This window comes from Ctenopharyngodon idella, chromosome 7 (genome assembly GCF_019924925.1).
Source record: "Ctenopharyngodon idella isolate HZGC_01 chromosome 7, HZGC01, whole genome shotgun sequence".
Classification (NCBI taxonomy): domain Eukaryota; kingdom Metazoa; phylum Chordata; class Actinopteri; order Cypriniformes; family Xenocyprididae; genus Ctenopharyngodon; species Ctenopharyngodon idella.
Genome location: NC_067226.1, coordinates 46,083,699 through 46,101,399, shown reverse-complemented (window position 1 = coordinate 46,101,399; position 17,701 = coordinate 46,083,699). Strand labels below are relative to the sequence as shown.

The following is a 17,701-nucleotide window of genomic DNA, read 5'->3' as shown; positions in this document are numbered from 1 at the left end:
GGTTAGTTCACCCAAAAATGAAAATTCTGTCATTAATTACTCACCCTCATGTCGTTCCAAAACTGTAAGACTTTCGTCCATCTTCGGAACACAAATTAAGATATTTTTGATGAAATCTGAGAGATTTCTGTCCCTCCATTGACAGCCTACGCAATTGCAACTTTGGCGCTTCAAAAAGTTCATAAAGAGACTGGAAAACTAATCCATATTAATTGAATGACATCACGTTGCACTTCAGCTTCTCATCGGAATTTCTGTCCAATCAAATGCTCTCTAGAATCTAAAGCGTCCCGCCTCCTACATTATAAATAGTCACTGAAGCTGCAGCTGAAATTGGTCATTTGTTCACACATTTACTGTTTTCTACATGGAGAATGGCACATAGTGCACTATATAGGGAACAGGGAATGATTCAGACAGTGTTAATATGCTTTCTGTTGGGGCAAATGAAGTCTGGTTTCACGTTAGTGTCACGTGAACCTCCGCAGCTCTGGTCCAGAAACACGATAGCACAGAGCGGATCATATGCGTAAGCCGGCACAGACCATAAAATGTACCGGACCCATTTGAATTCTGCAAAGAATGCTGTATTTTAAAGCAATATGGAGGAGATTAGGAGGAAAAACGGTTAATGATTTGGAGGAAACTGAGGCTTTACAAAGTTCAATGGCTCTGGCTGAGCTGTGATTGTCTAAACGTTATTGGCTATTTTAAAAAGGGGAGGAGCTGTTTGAAATAACGTTGCAAAATCTCAGTGACTGTCACAATATAAAAAAAAAAAGTTGTTACTTCAGTTTCATCGCAACTTAAAGTATATTTATTTCCTAACATTGTTGATTTTATGTCCAGAAACCCCAGGCACAGCGGATCGGGTTCAGACGACGACGACAACGACAACGAAGCCCACAGGAAACGCATCGCTTCTGACAGCGATTCCAATGAGGAGCGGAACCAATCAGGCAGTGAGGCCGGCAGCCCCCAGCGCTCCGGAAACTCAGACGAGGATGAGTCTGGCAGTGATCGGCCGGTGAAGAGGAGGAGACCGCAGCAGCAGCAATCCGACTCTGATCAGTCGGACAACGAGAGCAAAAAGAGCCGCTCCGAAGGGTCTGACGATGAATCCCAGGCTGGATCTCCAGCCGCCGCGTCAGATCGTGGCTCAGAGAACGAGGGCTCTCCGCAGAGGTCCGAGAACGACTCTGAGCCCGAGGGGTCCAACAATGAAGCCTCCAACAGAGGATCTGATGATGACAGTGACTGAATTTACTGACCGTTCGGTCTGTTGGGGAAAAAGAAAAGCCTTTTGTTCTTGTAATGTTCAGATCATAGCGTACGTAGTTATGTCATCCAGAATAATGTTTCTCTGATTTTAGTTTTTTTTTGTTTGTTTTTTTCAAAAAAAAAAAAAAAAATGAGAACGTGTTTTCTGTTCAGTCTTTTGAGTAAGAAATGTTCAAAACCCCTTTAACAGACATTTTTGATGAGCATTACAGAAAAATATTGTGCTCTATAGTCTGAAGGGACAATCACACGCTGTGATTCAGAGTTGGTGTACAATATGAAATACCTTTGAATAAAAAGTATTTTGAAAAATAGTATTTTGAAGTATTTTGTAGTTTAATTATTTGTTTTTTTTTATTATTGGCTTGTCTTCAATCTTTGAAATTCAAAAATGGTTGTTAAATTTCACTGGTATCTAAAATTTTGGGTGTCATAACCTTATTTATCACTATATAAGTATACATGGGTCAAAAACAATAACTGTTTTATTTATTTTTTATGATATTTTTTTTTTTTTTTTTTTGATGTGGCCAGTGAAAATTGAATCACTGAATCGAATTGGAAACGTGCAAAACACTGGATTTAAATAAAAACAGGTTTTGGCCGACTTAAGGCCGGTTCAGACCAAGAACGATAACTATATTTGCGTTCACACCAACGAACGATAACGATCTGTTTATTCTAAGCTCACGCGCTGCGGTTTCAAAGCGTGTACAACATGTTTTTGCTGTTCTTGTTGCATTTACAGGGCTTTAACCAGCAGATGTCCTCAGCATGCTATGTTTCGAGTGAATAGCTAGTGTAATCGATCTAATCTAACAGTGAATATGTATAGTGGAATAAAAACAACCTAGTCTTTTCCACTGCAACTTCAAAGGAAACAAGACAATGTCGTCGAAATGAGCGCTGGATACCTGAGGTAATTTTACGTTACTCTGTTTGCTAGCCTAGCATAATGATCTAATGGTTAATATTTCTCACCGTTTATTCTGAGGGTATGACTGATTGTTTTCTATATGTCCATTTTCTTTAAAGTATCCTTGAAAAGGGGGTTTGACTTGTCAAACAGTGGTGGCTTTTAGCTGGACTTCGGCGATTTAACTTCTTGCAATATCGTCCGCCATTTTAAACGCGCCCTTAAATTAGAATACATTCTGATTGGCTGTACTAGTGAGGACCAGTAAACTGTCCTCACTATTTGGTTGTCATAATATTTCACTATAAGTGAAGACATTTGAACTTGAATGTACCTCATATTATGACATGGGCAAAGGAAATGCGTTTAAAAAACGCGTTACGTTTTCGTCAACTTACAGGTTTATGATGTTTATTGTAGCTATCTGTGGGAGCTGTTTTTTTTCTGTCATTTGGTCAAAATCTCAAACAAGCCATTTAAGACAGTATTGGCTTTCACTCAATGACAAATACTAGACTAATACATTTTTCTCCGCTCCTCAAATACATAAAACATTAGCTTTTATGTTTTATATACATAGTGTTTCTTGAGTAAAGAAAAAGCTGCACTTCGTGGGCAGCGCGGCACTTCAATCACTTTAGAGGGGGGTGGAGTTATAAGGTTTAACCGACAGTTTAAAGAGCCAATGGAGTTACGAGGTTTAGCCATAAGCTCTTTTTAATACTTTTTATTGGTTAAATATTTGCAAAACCCACAGACAGACGTAATGGGTGACCAGTAGTGATTAATGAAAATAAATAAAATAAAAATGACGAATTATGGCGATATTTCTGCCCAACAGCGATGATATTTTAATTTTTATTAATTGATAAAGTAAATTTCTTAGAGTTTTAGCATTAGTGTGAAATAATAACAATTTAATATATATATATGATTTCTACAGTTTCTCTCTCTGTATATATGCTACGGTCTCGAAAACAATATTTAAAATTATTACAATTATTACAGTTTAAAATAACTGCATTGTTTTAATATATGTTAAAATGTAATTTATTCCTGTGATGCAAAGCTGAAATTTCAGCATCATTACTACTTCAGTGTCACATGATCCTTCAGAAATCATTCTAATATGCTGATTTTGTTTATCATCAATGTTAAACAGTTGTGCTGCTTAATATTTTGTGGAACCCATGATATTTTTTTTTCAGGATTGTTTGATAAATAGAAAGTTCAAAAGAACATTATAAATGTCTTTAATGTAATTTTTTAATCAATTTAATGCATACTCGTTGAATAAAGCATCATTTCTTTTTTTTTTTTTTTTAATTGAATAGTAGATCTGCCAGTGTGCCTTTTTTTCTCATACTTTATTAGAAAATGTTTCCAACATGGCATCAATAATACAATAATAGCCTACCTATGGAAAGCATTGCACAATACGAATGAGAAAGATACATAAGAACTACAGAAAAAACAAGATAAAAATTAACATCTTTAAAAAATTACATAAAGCATTATTTATGGGGCATCTCATATACCAAAACAGTATATTTTGACTTGCAACCATAACATCATAATTCCTTTCCGATTAGAGATTCTAACTGATTAGATTCTATTGTTTTTTTGATCATTCCTGAATAAAGAAACATTTGTGAATCACTGCGCAAGTATACATTATCGAATCACACAAGTAGTGACAGAAGGAATTAAACGCTGAGCTCAGTGTTCGGTGTTTTTGAACTTGAGCAAAAAAAACAGGAACTGAACATTGAGGCCTGTAAGCCAGTATAGTGTTATAAATGTGATCGAGGTTAAAATTTTGTCCTTAAAACATTCAATTCAGCATTTTTCATTTCTAAGTCACCGATTAATTTTTAACTGGAGGTTGATGACAAAAGTTCATTGTTCCACATATTCATGCCCAAGCACACATTACAATAAGGCCAAATAAATGCTGGTGTGTAACTTTATTGAAAGCAACAGTGGTACATTGAACATTCGGAGCTCTTGCACCTTACAGTAACACTTTAAATAGCAACTCATTGTACAGATGCCACATGAGTGGGTCACCATTTGTTGTCCTACCTAATGATAAAGCTTCAACTCCCCCCCCCATGATTAAATAAATATGTATAATATCCATAATACACATCATGGGAAAATCATTGTTAGGTTGTAAGACAGTGATCTGTAAATTGAACATCCATACCAAATTTCTCATCTCATCTTTATTTTACCAATTAAAATGCATTAAAAAAAAAAATTACACATTTCTGTTTGGATCAAATTGTTGCATCTAAACAGGCTGTGTTTGGTAATCCCTGAACATGCTGTAAAGAAAAAAAAAAAAAAAAAAAAAAAAAATTCAAGTATCAGCTTGACAAGTAGTGGAGGGGACGAACATGGGTTGAAATAAAAGGCCGCATAATTTCATCTCTCCCACATGGCTTTGTTCATTATGAGAATTAGGAGGGAAGGGGAAAGAAAAAAAAAAAAAAAAAAAAAAACCAAAAAAAACAACCAAAAGACATTTTACAATCATGTAACAACTGGAAAGTAAACCATTTCAGACTCGAGCACCTTGCAGACCTGGAGAGTTTTCATTTACACGCCACATACTACGCCCACTACTGTGAGGTATGAACAAAGCATTGATGGTAACCAATGATTACTGAGGATTCTTCGTAACAAACAAAAGTGAATATTGCAGTAACTCAAAATATGACACTGAGCAAAAGTGCATTTCTATAGTTTTGTGCTGAAATGAACAGCAGCAGAAAAGGCTCTTGCAAAATACATGTTCTTAAAAGCAAAACATATAAAAAAGATGCAGTTTCAAGCTGTTAATACCATTTATCAGTGGTGGTTCTTAACAGACGCTAGTCATCACATGCTTTAAACGATGAGGCCGAAGAGAAGCGTGAAGTAATACGTTGGCTTGACACTGCAGAAAACAGCAGTGCGGCGGTTAATACAGGTGAAAGAGGAGGTCGTGAAACTAAACGGGAGAGATGACAGGCGAGTACGTCAAGGCTTTGGCTGGTTGTTTAGTCAGCTTCCTCCTCAGACTCTTCCTCTTCTGCCGTCTCCAGCCAGGTGAGCCACTGGTTCACCTAAACGACAGGGAAAAAAAAAAAAAAAAAAAATTATGTAAATGACGCATCTTCCGATGAAAGGGCGTCATTCTTTACAGCGGTAGGATAATCACGGTGCATTACCTGGAACAATGCTTTTCCTTTTCCTGGAAACTCCTGGGTAATATCTTCTTTCCATGCTAGGAAGGCCTCTTCTTCAATTATCTCCATATCATAGAAGTTGACAAAGTAGCGCAGTAACATTCCTAAGGAGATAAGAGACGATTAAAAACAGGAAAACAAGCATTTCCTCTTATTACTTCAAATCTCTGTAAAGCAAACTCCACAGTTCCCACAACTTTTGACCAATAACGTGCCATGAATTTCAGTTATTCCGCATTATAAAGACACGCCATTTACATTTGTTTTTTTCCCCCCGTTGTGTGTGTGTGTGTGTGTGTGTATATATTTTACACACACACACACACACACACACACACTCTAAAAACAAAAAAACAAAACAAATTAATATATTTTAATAAAAATCATTTTAAAAAAATATACAAAAAAAAAAAAAAAAAAAACTAAAATTTAAACCAAAACAAACTAATAAAATATATATAAAAAAAAATAGTGATACTCATAATTAACTGGTTAACCGTTAGCCGACAGTAAGAATTTAGACCGATTAATACTATCGGTTAAACAGTTTAAAAAGTAATTTTTCAAGATTTTTTGAAAACGCTTGGTGCATGGTTAACAAATAAATGAATGGTAACAATATGCAATAAGGTTTCATTAGTTAACATGAACTAATTATGAACTGCACTTCTACAGCATTTATTAATTTAGATTAAATCTAGACGCATCTCTTTAGCCAAGTGTTCACAAAATGCATCTCATATCAGATCAATTGCACATGACTATCTTTGCTTAATGTTATGAACAGCAGCTACGCTAATTATTCTCCATTTGCTTTTCTGTTTCATCTTGGGACGCCCTGTCCCAAGGTAACTAGAGACTGCATCAGCTTCAGTTTGGATCCAGCCTCTTATGAAGATTTCAGATGACCAACACCTGTGAAGAGACAACGCCTACACCTGCGAGGACTTCAGATGACGCAAACTCTGGATCAACATGCACATTCCTAAATTTTTATATTCCTAATTATTGTTATCATGTATTTATTACTTCCACAAGCTTATTGTTTCTACCCTAAATTAATTAGCTAACAGTGATTGTAAATTTAATTAATCACATTGTTAGCTAACTGCATTATGTACATTTCTGAAATTACATAATTTGGACAGTCAACTCTGATAACAGATCACTCTGAATTATAATGTTGACATGCGTTCTCTGTAAAGCTGCTTTGTATAGCGCTTTTCACAAAACAAATCGTTTCAAACAAATGTGAATTAAATTAATCTTAGTTAAATGTTAATTTCAACATTTACTAGTACATTATGGATATCAAATGTATTTGTTATCAGTTAATGCACTGAACTAACATGAACAACTGGATTTATTAACATTAAAACAGATTAATAAATACAGTAACAAATGTATTGTTCATTGTTTGTTCATGTTAGTTAATACATTAACTAATGTTAACAAATGAGACCTTATTGTAAAGTGTTACCATAAATAAATAAAATCTATTCTATAGAGTTTGAGAGATAATTCGGCACAGATTCTACTATGGACTATTTAAGTTGAACAATGTAACTTTTTATACATTTGGTTGACTTTATTTTAATAATGAACACGCTGCGATTAAGATCAAGTTAGAAATGCTAGTACATATGTGTGAGAGTGAGGTGATATGATCATACTGATAACAGTAAGCCATCATTTGAAACTTTCAAGGGTTTACTTGTGTGTACACTCATAATAAAAACAAAACATCGAGATTTTGTAAAATAAAGAAAACAAACAGGATGCCACTTTCTGCCATTAATGATCAATTAACAAGCTTCGGTTAAGAGGAAAAAAAACAAAATAAACATCTAAAAAAATAAACATTTCTCTGATAAACAGATATTCCTCCAGGTCTGGAGAGATAATTATTCTTATTCATATTTCAGGTTGTCTAAGACTGGGAGCATTTTTAGACGTACCTTTGGGAAAAGCATGGGCATTACAGTGGACTTGCAGTGCATACAGTGCACTGACTTGAAGGTCCACATGATCATGCAGGAATTTTTGCATCACCGGTTTGAAGGCAAGTAGCAGCTGCTTTTCCTGGTCAAGCTGCTCTTTCGTAGGTGCAGACAATTGGTCTTCTCCTTCAGTGGAATATATTTCATGGAAAATGTACTGCAAAAAGCTAGAAGAATTTGGGGGGGGGGGGGGGGGGGGTTAATCAAGTGTACACAGAATAAAACTTCAAGTGCTTTTACAAGAATAGTTTCAGTTAGCAGGTCCATGATCATACCTGGTCATCAGAATGTTAACGAAACCCTTATCAGTGTGCAGTTTCAGAGAAATGTTGTCCTTTATCCACTTGTAGATGGTTTGCGGGGCAGGATCTGCTTTGATCTGCTTCAGCAATTCCTTCTCCAGCTTCATGAGAGGAAATAAGAAGCTCAGGCCCTTCCCCTCCAGAATCTCCAACATGCGATCTTTGTTTTGATCTATTTCTGTGGGCAGAGATAGGAATATGGGAAATGAACACGAGTCCATATGAAATTAATTTCATTTTCCATTTCAAAGTGAATAGATTTGTTGATATTATGCCGGGTTCAGACTACATAATATTTTTCTGTCACGATAGTCACTGTGTCAGATTATGCGATTTTGACTCCTAAATTCTTGGGTCATGGACAAGACACGTTGGTTCCTGACCAATCATAACTTGAAAAGGTGAAAAGCCATCTCACGATATTGCTATGACGGAGCGTGAGGATGAAATTAGCATAGAATATGCCACAGCTATGATTATATTATGGTGCCCACTGCGGCACTGCCTCCATTGTCGTTTTGCTTTTTTTTGCTTTTTTTTTTTTTTTTTAAATACAGAACCATTTAATTCAGTTGGATAACCGTTGCTTCAGCTGTAACCTATTGTAAACGTCTGCTCTGCTCATCCAGCACGAGCTGCAGAGTCAGACACAGTGCAGCAGGAATCACAGTTCACTGGCGAGATGACTGACAAGACAATGGCGGAAGATTCAATGCGCAACAGAGCCAAAGCATCTGCTAAATGTCATCTTGTAGAATGCGTGCTCAGCACCACTGCTCCCTATTCACAGAGTATGTGTGATCAAAAATTTGAAAGCGAAAGTAAAATGCAAGCTCCCTGATGCACGCAAATTAGGCAAATTTGGCCTGTCTCCCAATATCAAACCTATCTTAGGCTGGGCTGTGTAGTTGCAACCACCTGTTAGCTCTGGTTTAATTTGAATTTGTGCATGTTTTTTGACTCTTATAGATGAAGTTCCCATTGACAAGCATTATACGACTGACAGACCGCAACGGTTGGAGTTAAAAATCATCATTTGTGTTCTACTGAAGAAACAGTCACCTACATCTTGGATACCCTGGGGGTAAGCAGATAAACATCAAATTTTCATTTTTGGGTGAACTATCCCTTTAACAGTGAGCAAAACACTGTTACTGTTAATGCATTAGCTAACATTAACTAATGGGACTTTACTGAAAAGCGTTTCCACACAGGAAGGACACAAAAGCACCGACCTGGCAGCATCTTCTGCATGTTGACCTTGCTCAGTTGGAACAGGTCGGTCAACCACTCCCGGTCTTTCAGCTTGGCCATTTGCTGCAAGCAGAGGAGGAAAAGCGGGAAGTGGGTGCCGTTCTCCAGTGGGTGGGCCAACTCTGCCATGCTCACAAGTTCAGCAATGATAGCCCGGGCAGCAAACTGAGCCAGGTAGGATTTCACCAAAGGAATATCCAACTCAATCTTGGGACACTGGTCCAGAACATTGAGGAAAGCCTGTAAAAACATGCGATTTAAGGAAAGGATGAGTCCCAGTTTGAGTCAAGATGCAGTAAGGGTAAATTTCATTGTGTATACACAAACCTGCATAAAGTTCTCCCCTGTGACCAGTCCCTCCATGCGGAGCGTGTTGATCAGAGTGCTGACGTGCTCTCGGTCCTCATCTGGGCTCTCCAGTGAGCACATGATCATCTTACTCAACATCTCAGGCAGGAAGTGTTTGGGAGCTTTCATCTCTCGCACCCCATTCACTGCGTCGTACATGTTTTTGCTGCTCAGGAAAGTGGTCACAACAGTTTCCTGCCAAGTCACACAGATAAATTTATGGAACAGCTCACTCAAAAGTTTCAGTGAATAGTTTTAACAAAATGTTGAGTGGTACGTACAGTCATCTTAAGCAGTTCCTCCTTAGCAGGAGGTGGCTTCTTAGTCGTCTTCTGTGGCTTCTCCTGAATTGGAGGCGGGTTGGTTTTCAGGCCAAGTTGCGGTGGCTGCAAACAACCAAAAGGGTTAAATGCACCTTTAAAACGAAGAGATGACATCCTGTTCCCATGTGAAATGTTTTACTCATTACCTGTCCCAGTGGTGGTGTGGATGTGCGTGGAGGTTGAGCACTGGGAGGAATCATGGTAGGTATCTGCGGCTGCAACTTTGGCATTTGGTTTTTGTTCAAGATGAATGACTGAGCAGGTCTCAAGCTAATCTGAAATATGAAGCAAGAAAGTCATTAATATCAGGTAGATATCACAAAACATTTTTTATTCAAATTAAGCCAAGACTACACAGAACACACATGACAAAAGGTAAACATGTCAGCTGGATGGACGCATTGCAAGTGCTGGGTTGACAATATTGGTCTCATTTAAAAATCAATCTTCATTTTGATGAACCAGGATCTTTTAGTGTAGGCTGCTTTAAGTTGATGCATTAACAAAACCTATTATTCTATAACTGCAATAAGCTTTGTGACTTGTTACTTTTGATATGCTACAAAGTCTGCGCTTTCAAATTCTGAGTGCATCATGTAACCGCTCAATCAATGTTTCAACCTCATTTAAAATAAGAGTCTTCAATTGCATTTTTATTTTTTTGTACCCAACACACTGATTTTAGCAGGGCTTGACATTAACACCCGCCAAATGTGGGTGGATTTCAGCAGTGGCATGTAATGCAGTCACTTTGGCAGGCTGAATTTATATAATATATACATTTTTCAGTTGAAGTCTTTTAAAAAGACATCTGAAATAATAAACTAAGTACAATGTAGTGTTATCAAAAATATGGATTTTTCAATACATCGATACTGAAATATCTGAAACTCTTCCAATAATCATTTTCTGCAGAATAGACACACGATAGCAGCTGCTCTGAGTCAACACACCTCCCCTCACTCATTTAATTTGCTCCAAATGAGTATTGGTGTTACAGGGCTTGAATTTTGGTGTGGGATTGCGTATAATTTTACTCATTCCCGCAGATTTTGTGCTCACACAAATTTGCACGCACAAAGCCGCCTCTCAGTACTAAATTGAGTTCTTTTTCGCTGCTAATTGCACTTAAACAGTCAAATACACAAAATAAATGTTAAAAGGCCAATCTTGGTGAGTATTCACATAAACAGAGTCAGTTGTTTTAAGTGAACGTAGACAGTTGAGAAAGAAAACGCATGTGTAACAGGATAATGGATCTGTGCGTCAGGTCTTAAAGTGACAGCAGCCTAAAATACCTGCTGCCAAATTATGAGATAATATTAAAAATTATTTGGCAGTTTTTCCCCATGGTATCAATATCAAAATTGTGGCCACTGAAAATGCAGAGTGGCTAGTAACTTTGGAAAACCACTAGCCACAGTGGCTGATGAGCAAAAAAGTTAATGTCAAGCCCTGGATATTGGTGTAAACTACTAAAAATGTTACCATTTAAGACAGTAGCTGCGTTTACATGGACCCTAATAATCCGACTGTAATCGGACTAGTACCACAGTCAAGAAAAAAAAAAGGAAAAGAAAAAAAAGAAAAAAAAGAAAGGAAGTCTCATGTAACCCTGCCAATCGGAATGAATTTGCCAAATCAGATTAAAATTTCATTTGGATTGTAAGAGGTGGTTTAAACCTTTTCTAATCCGATCGAGAGAACATGTAAACACTTGATCGGATTGAAAACCGAAATTGGAAACTAAGTACTGCGCATGTGCAGTGATGTAGCGGTGGCGTAATGATGCGTAACTCATGGAACGAACAGTTGTTGTTGAATAAAGTGTCATAAATGACTGTCGTGTCATTCTAAAATTCTCATTCCACTCATCATCTGTGAAGCGGAGCAGGACAACGCCCCATCAGTCCTCGTTTCAGACGCTCATCCACAGACGCCTTGTTTTGGGCGCAGGAATGGGTGTTTTTACTGCTTGATAAATATAAGCAACACGGTTCATGTGCTCGTCGTCTCCTAATTAGGACCCGAAATAGATAAATATTAAGTCTGCTCTTTAAAACAAAGAAAAGTAGCAATGTAGGAAAATAGTATAAGCAAACAGCAGGAAACTCTGTATATTGCAGTGGGCGCATGTCAAAAAAAAAAAAAAAAAAAAATTGATTTTAAGCTTGTGACTTACAAATGCGCACAACACCCCAATCACTTTATTTAGCATTCATGTAAACACTACTTTTGGATTCATCAATCAGAAAGAATTAATTCTGACTGAACGAAAGGTGTCCATGTAAACGTAGCTATTGACAGCTATACAAGTTCATCGTCTGAAATAAAAATCATTTATACCTCATCAGCATTTAGCTGTCCTTTCTTAATGAAACGTGGTGGCATATCCTTGGACTGAGCTTGCTGTTGAGATGAATGAGTCTGGTTCTGGAAAAGCGGATTCTGCCCCTTTGATAAAGAAAAGAAAAAAAGACACTTGTAGGTTGCACTAATATTTTGATGCCGTGACACAGTTCTTTGGTAGACTGGCATTTACCTGGTTGGATTTCATGAAAGGCTGGGGTGCAGGGGCCATGTGACCACCATGTCCATTGAAAAGAGGGTTTGTGCGACGGCCCATGGTGGGGGAATACCTGTCCTGAATGACCCCAGGGCCAGTCCCAATCCCGCTGCCTACAACCAGACAACAGAGTTATAAAGCTCGCAATGAACCATAGTGCAGATCCAGTCACGCACCACCTGTCCCAGAAATGTCAACGCACTTCAGGACATACCTGGCATCTGCCCAAACATATCCGCTAATCCCCCAAGAGTTTCTCGATCAGGTTTTATTCTCGTCTGCAAGAAAGGGCTTTCTTGAAAGAAGTCAGTCCTTATTCCTTGAGTCATGGGTGGAATAAAAACACCCAAATCCTGTGAGGAAGAAAGAAAGAAAGAAAAAAAAAAAAAAAAAAAAAAAATTATCAGCATTGGAAACCCACTTTTCTCCTTAATTTCTTGGAATCAGAAGTTTTGGAAAATTCTAATGTAGGAACAGAACTACATGTTTAAGTAGCAGTGTTGTTTTAAAATGGTAACATCCTACACTCACCTTTACTGCATCCTGACGGATCTGGTTGATAGTCTTAGGTCCATTATCAATGAAAGCTTTCCGAGGCACCCAGTTATTCTCTCGCAACTCCACAGTATCCTGAAGCAGGAAACGAATCCTAGCAGGCAAGTCCTTGTTGTTCATTAAGGATCGCATACGGCCGAAGTACTGATCCATTAAAGACTGCGAGAGAGAGGGGTGTTAGGAAATAACACTGTGTCTTAAACTATTCAAAGTCCCGGTAGTCTTAAAGCAGCTTACCTTGGCTTTCTCATGATCTAGTCTTGGCCCAACAGTTCTCATTATCTGACAGAGGCATTCCAAATCCTCCCCCATATCCTTAAGTTGGACTCTTTTCTTCTTTTCCAGAAGCTTTAATTAGAGTTTTCACACGCAACAACATTAGGATGGAAATTGAGTAGCTGACACATATTTAAAATGGAGCATTTATGGATAACTCACTGTTTTGATGCATTTATGAAGGATAGACTCATGAATGAGATCGAGTTTGCCCAGTTCTCCAATGAATTTGATGTTGCCCAGCATTTTGATTTTGGCAATGGCACGCTGCTCCTCCTCCTCAGAGGTGAGAGGGCTGTCATTTTTATCATAGACTTAAAAATAAAATAAATAAAATCATAAGTAAATATCTGGCAATTCAGCACAGCTGCAGTAATAATGTTAGCACTTCCACAGTCTCCTTACTGTCAACATTTCTGGTGCGGTTCTCAAATTCATCTTGAAGTTTGGATATCAGAAGTCTCCTGAATGTCTGTAGGAGCAGGATGAAATGGTGAAATAAATGTACCAATACTTGAAGCTTCTTGTGAATGAATACATGGGAAATTCTTACTTACAGTGCTCTGTTTTTGTGATGATTGGATCTCTGTTGATGGGCCGTCAAAGTTTGGAGCATCCTCTGCCAAACGCAGACATAGCTGAGCATATAGCGAACTATACTTCGGCTCTTCGAGGGCTTTGTCTACAATCTAGTTGAAGCGAACAAGTAGAAAGGTCAACATCATTTGAAAGCTTGAGTATTTTAGGCAAGCGACTTAAGAAAATAAGAATTAGGCCTTGCCATGTAAATGCAGTCAAACAGACCTGCCATGTTAAATTTAATAATATTAAAAGGGATAGTTAACCCAAAAAAACTCAATTTTTTTTTTCTTTTTTCCTCAATAACTTGAATATGGAAGGCGGTCTGGCGGAAGCTAGATGTTTTACCTCATAACTTATGTTATTTATTTAATTTATTTTTTTTTTTTTTACACAAACTTTATTAACCCCCCGGAGCCGTGTGAAGTACACATTTATGATTGATGGATGTGGATGGATGCACTTTCTTCAGCTCATACTTGTGACCCCTGTTCACTGCCATTATAAAGCTCGGATGCGTCAGGATATTTATTAAGATATCTCCAATTGTGTTCATCAGAAAGAAGAAAGTCATACACACCAAGGATGGCTTGAGGGTGAGTAAAGCTTGGGCTAATTTTCATTTGAAAGTGAACTAATCCTTTAATAACAAATACTACTGCATATTGCTGTGGAACTGAAGTTGGTATTGAGTACTGTGAAATTATTCATGTATAATGAACAAAATCCTCACCAGCAAGATGATTCCTTTGAGGACGAGCTTTGAATCTACGCCCACATTCAGGAGCTCAAGGCATAGCTTGTCAAACTTTTCAGGGGTCAGTTTATTAAGTATGCTAGAAAGACACAGAAGCAAAACGGTCAGTTCTTCAGTAATTTTCATTGCAACTAGTATTAAAGCCAATTCACGTGTGTGCAACCAAGTATAGTCAAATCCAAGACGAAATGTTCTGCTATGCCAGATGCTTGTACACTTTACAGTAAGACTAGGGAGCAAATTCTGCTTTCTGTAGTGTAATATATTGGTCTTGAAAGTTAAATCAGGGCAAACTCTACTGTATCTCTGCAGTGGTGAATGAAGCGATTCATTTCAGGGCCTTACCCTCTCACTTTCCTGAAGATTGCATCGTGTCGTTCTTTTTCGTTGGAGGAGTTGACATCTCGTCTAGTGCTTCGTGAAGGAACCCATCTCTGAACGCTAGGCCCTGGGGTTTTCCCCAGGAACTCGCTAGAAAACAATGCCACATGGTTATTGTTTTGAAAATCTTCAGTGACTTACTAACATAAAAACAGACATAAAACATCACTACTGAAATATCTTTGTGCCAGTCAGAAAGGATTCTACCCTGAGATGACTAAAAGACACTTAAATGCCTTCTCTAGTGTTTTATCACATGGGCTCAACCTGCTCAGCCATTTTACCTGACACCAAGCTACTAATAATGTTTATATTTAAAATTAACATGTGACTTCGTAACAAGACATTAAAGTGCCACTATTATGCTATTTTAAAGGTGCCTAATTTTGTTTTGGAGGTTTCCTAATAGTTTACATGCAGCCAAGGTCAAAAAACACTTTCGTTTTCTCAGTGCAGCATCAGCTCTTTTCTCATGTTCTCTAAAACGGTTCAATAAAGGATTCAGTCTCTCTAAACCACAGAGAAAGACAGCCAATATGGGGAAGTCCCAGAGCAAGGGTACCGTTTAAACGCACAGCTACCTGACAAATATTCTCACTGAAACTCTGACTCTTCCAGCCAGATAAGAGTATTCTCTGCTTTTGTTATTTTTATTTCTTATACATTCCATTTTTATTCTTATGCATTTGTTTCCTTTTCATGTAAAGCACTTCGAATCACCATTGTGTATGAAATGTGCTATATAAATAAACTTACTTTGCCTAAACCCTGTCTTTCCTACTCTGATTGGTCAGATAGCCCAGTTTGTTGTGATCAGTCTACCGTTTACAGCACGAGTCGGAAATGAAACGCTCAAACGCTCATTACCGTATCTGAATTACAGCTCTTTCTCAGCATTTGGAACAATGGAGTCAGTTTTATTTTAGCAACTCTAGCCCGAGCCCCTTTTTTTTTTTTTTTTTTTGAAGTGCATGCATTGTGTTTGAGGGCGGGTCAAAGTAGACTTTGTTCACAGGCAACCAATGAAGACCATAGGCGGGCATTATGAAAATCTACGTTTGTAGGTTTGTAACAGGTTTGTGCAGGAAGTGAGACGAATTACTGACGACTTGCTTCAGGAACGCAGGGCAGTTGTGGCCTAATCGTTAGAGAGTCGGACCGGAAGGTTGCGGGTTCGAGTCTCAGTGCTGGCGGGAAATGTCAGTGGGGGAAGTGGATGAACAGTGCTCTCTTCCACTCATTACCCACAACTAAGGTGCTCTGAGCAAGGTACCCAACCCCCAATCACTCCCTGGCTGCCGCAGCAAAAAATAAATAAAAAGATACAAAAAAAATTGGTTGCCCACTTTCTGGGAGACAATAACTCCATTTATCGTACGCTTTGATCTTTGCAGACCTTTTACATTCACAAACAGCTGTATTACACACTGCATGAAAGGCAATATCTGAAAAGCATAATGGGGCACTTTAGAGTTGGCATTAACCGCAAGTTTGTCCATCTTTTCTTTCCTAATGTGACACATCTGAGTAAAACGGCTTCTTGAATTAGAAGAAAAAAAAAAAAAAAAAGAAAAGAAAAAAAAGTAGGGCGTGACTTGATTTTGTCCATCAGAATTTGATTGGCTCATAGGCCGTTTGCCATTGCTGTGATCTCATGAGAGTGACAGGTAACCGTCCCACCTTTGCACCAGTAAACACAGAAGTGTCGTTGCAAGGGGGAGGGGAAGTTATTTTTATTAAAGATTACACTCTGACACCATGTCTACACAGGATGCGAAAGTTATCATGTCGTATTGCAACAGATTGAGACTTTGTCGGACGCGACAAAGTGAATGTTGCAAATTAAATTTGTTCTTCGTGTCAGTTTTGCGAGCTCTTGAAGTACGTCAAATAAAATGGGTCATCAGTTTACTGTCAGGAATTTGTCGTGTTGCATCACATCCAGTGTAGACAGCATCACTGATTATAATGGGCTCTATTTACTTTTGTCACGTTGTGCCGTTCGCGTCAGGTGTAGACACTGTGACCAAGCTGCAGGCTTCACTTTTGGAAAGTGTTAATTAAAATGAATGAATAAAAATACACACGTTTCAATGTTAAATTTCATAATACTTCTGTTTCCGTTTTCCCCCTCTTTCTAATAATGAGGCACTGTCTCCCTTGCTTCCTCAGAATAAAATAAAAAAAGAAAACCCTGTAATACACAAACAGCTTTTTACAAATTATTCAATGTCTACAGCACAGTCTCTTCAAAATAAACCAAGTTCTCCGAACGTACCTGTTGCCGACAGACTTGGGATAGTGCTGAGGTGCACCCCTACCTCCTCCTCCGCCCGAAGAAGCACTATAAAAGTGAAAATTGGTGTTTTGAGATCTCAATTGAAATAACTGCAACTCCTTATACCGCACACCCCCAGGAATCTATGTATGATGTACATGTTCTTTCAGACATTCAGCTTAATTAAAAAGCTACAAATATGTACCTCCTCACTAATTTAGCTTTAGCTAAATTAATGGTCTTCTCAAATGGCATAAAATCCATCAAAAACAATGTATAAGACGCAAAATGTGTACCTGAAACGAGAAGCACCCCCCTCTGCAATCACACTCTCCACTTTGGCGGCTTGACAATGAAAGATCCTCAAAAAGAATGAGTGAAAGGGTGGGGGTGTAGAAACACGGCCTGAGGGAGGAAAAACACTTCATTTAATAGATTTACACGATAAATGGAAATGACACGCATTGAACGTGAACTAAAACATAGCAGAGATTAAAGGGTTCTTCAGATATTGTGGAAAAAATGTCAATGCGGTTAAATGTAAAGAACTGAACTGCCATCAAATCTGAACAAAGCCCAAGGCCTCTGCCATGAGCTCAGATTTCACAAAAGAGCCTTGATTTATTAAACATTACACACTGAGCGGCAT

At 38.1% G+C, this 17,701-nt stretch overlaps 2 protein-coding genes across 2 annotated transcripts in view; one reads left to right on the top strand and one right to left on the bottom strand.

The window, feature by feature from the left end:
• Window positions 1-4,723, top strand: part of ctr9 (CTR9 homolog, Paf1/RNA polymerase II complex component) — an 18,795-nt gene extending 14,072 nt beyond the window's left edge. Inside the window, exon 23 of the mRNA XM_051899150.1 lies at window positions 850-4,723. Within this exon, the coding sequence (XP_051755110.1) occupies window positions 850-1,261 (412 nt within the window). The 3' untranslated portion in view covers window positions 1,262-4,723. The remainder of the gene's footprint in view (window positions 1-849) is intronic.
• On the bottom strand, window positions 4,150-17,701 carry eif4g2a (eukaryotic translation initiation factor 4, gamma 2a). Its single transcript, XM_051899549.1, has 21 exons — window positions 17,692-17,701; window positions 17,349-17,457; window positions 17,053-17,118; window positions 14,739-14,864; window positions 14,370-14,472; window positions 13,615-13,746; window positions 13,463-13,529; window positions 13,220-13,371; window positions 13,019-13,129; window positions 12,758-12,940; window positions 12,441-12,579; window positions 12,203-12,339; window positions 12,007-12,114; window positions 9,807-9,935; window positions 9,619-9,723; window positions 9,317-9,532; window positions 8,971-9,229; window positions 7,709-7,913; window positions 7,392-7,600; window positions 5,416-5,537; window positions 4,150-5,310 (listed from the first exon to the last, which is right to left on the bottom strand). The coding sequence occupies exons 1-21, from the start codon at window positions 17,699-17,701 to the stop codon at window positions 5,245-5,247; spliced, it is 2,754 nt and encodes a 917-aa protein (XP_051755509.1). The 3' UTR covers window positions 4,150-5,244.

What these genes read in the sequence shown, in the direction of transcription:
- eif4g2a (XM_051899549.1), bottom strand. An exon ending in TAGATCATGAGAAAGCCAAG is followed by an intron (nt 12,941 to 13,018) that starts GTAAGCTGCTTT and finishes TCTCTCTCGCAG; the next exon opens with TCTTTAATGGATCAGTACTT. An exon ending in CAGGGGAGAACTTTATGCAG is followed by an intron (nt 9,230 to 9,316) that starts GTTTGTGTATAC and finishes ATGTTTTTACAG; the next exon opens with GCTTTCCTCAATGTTCTGGA.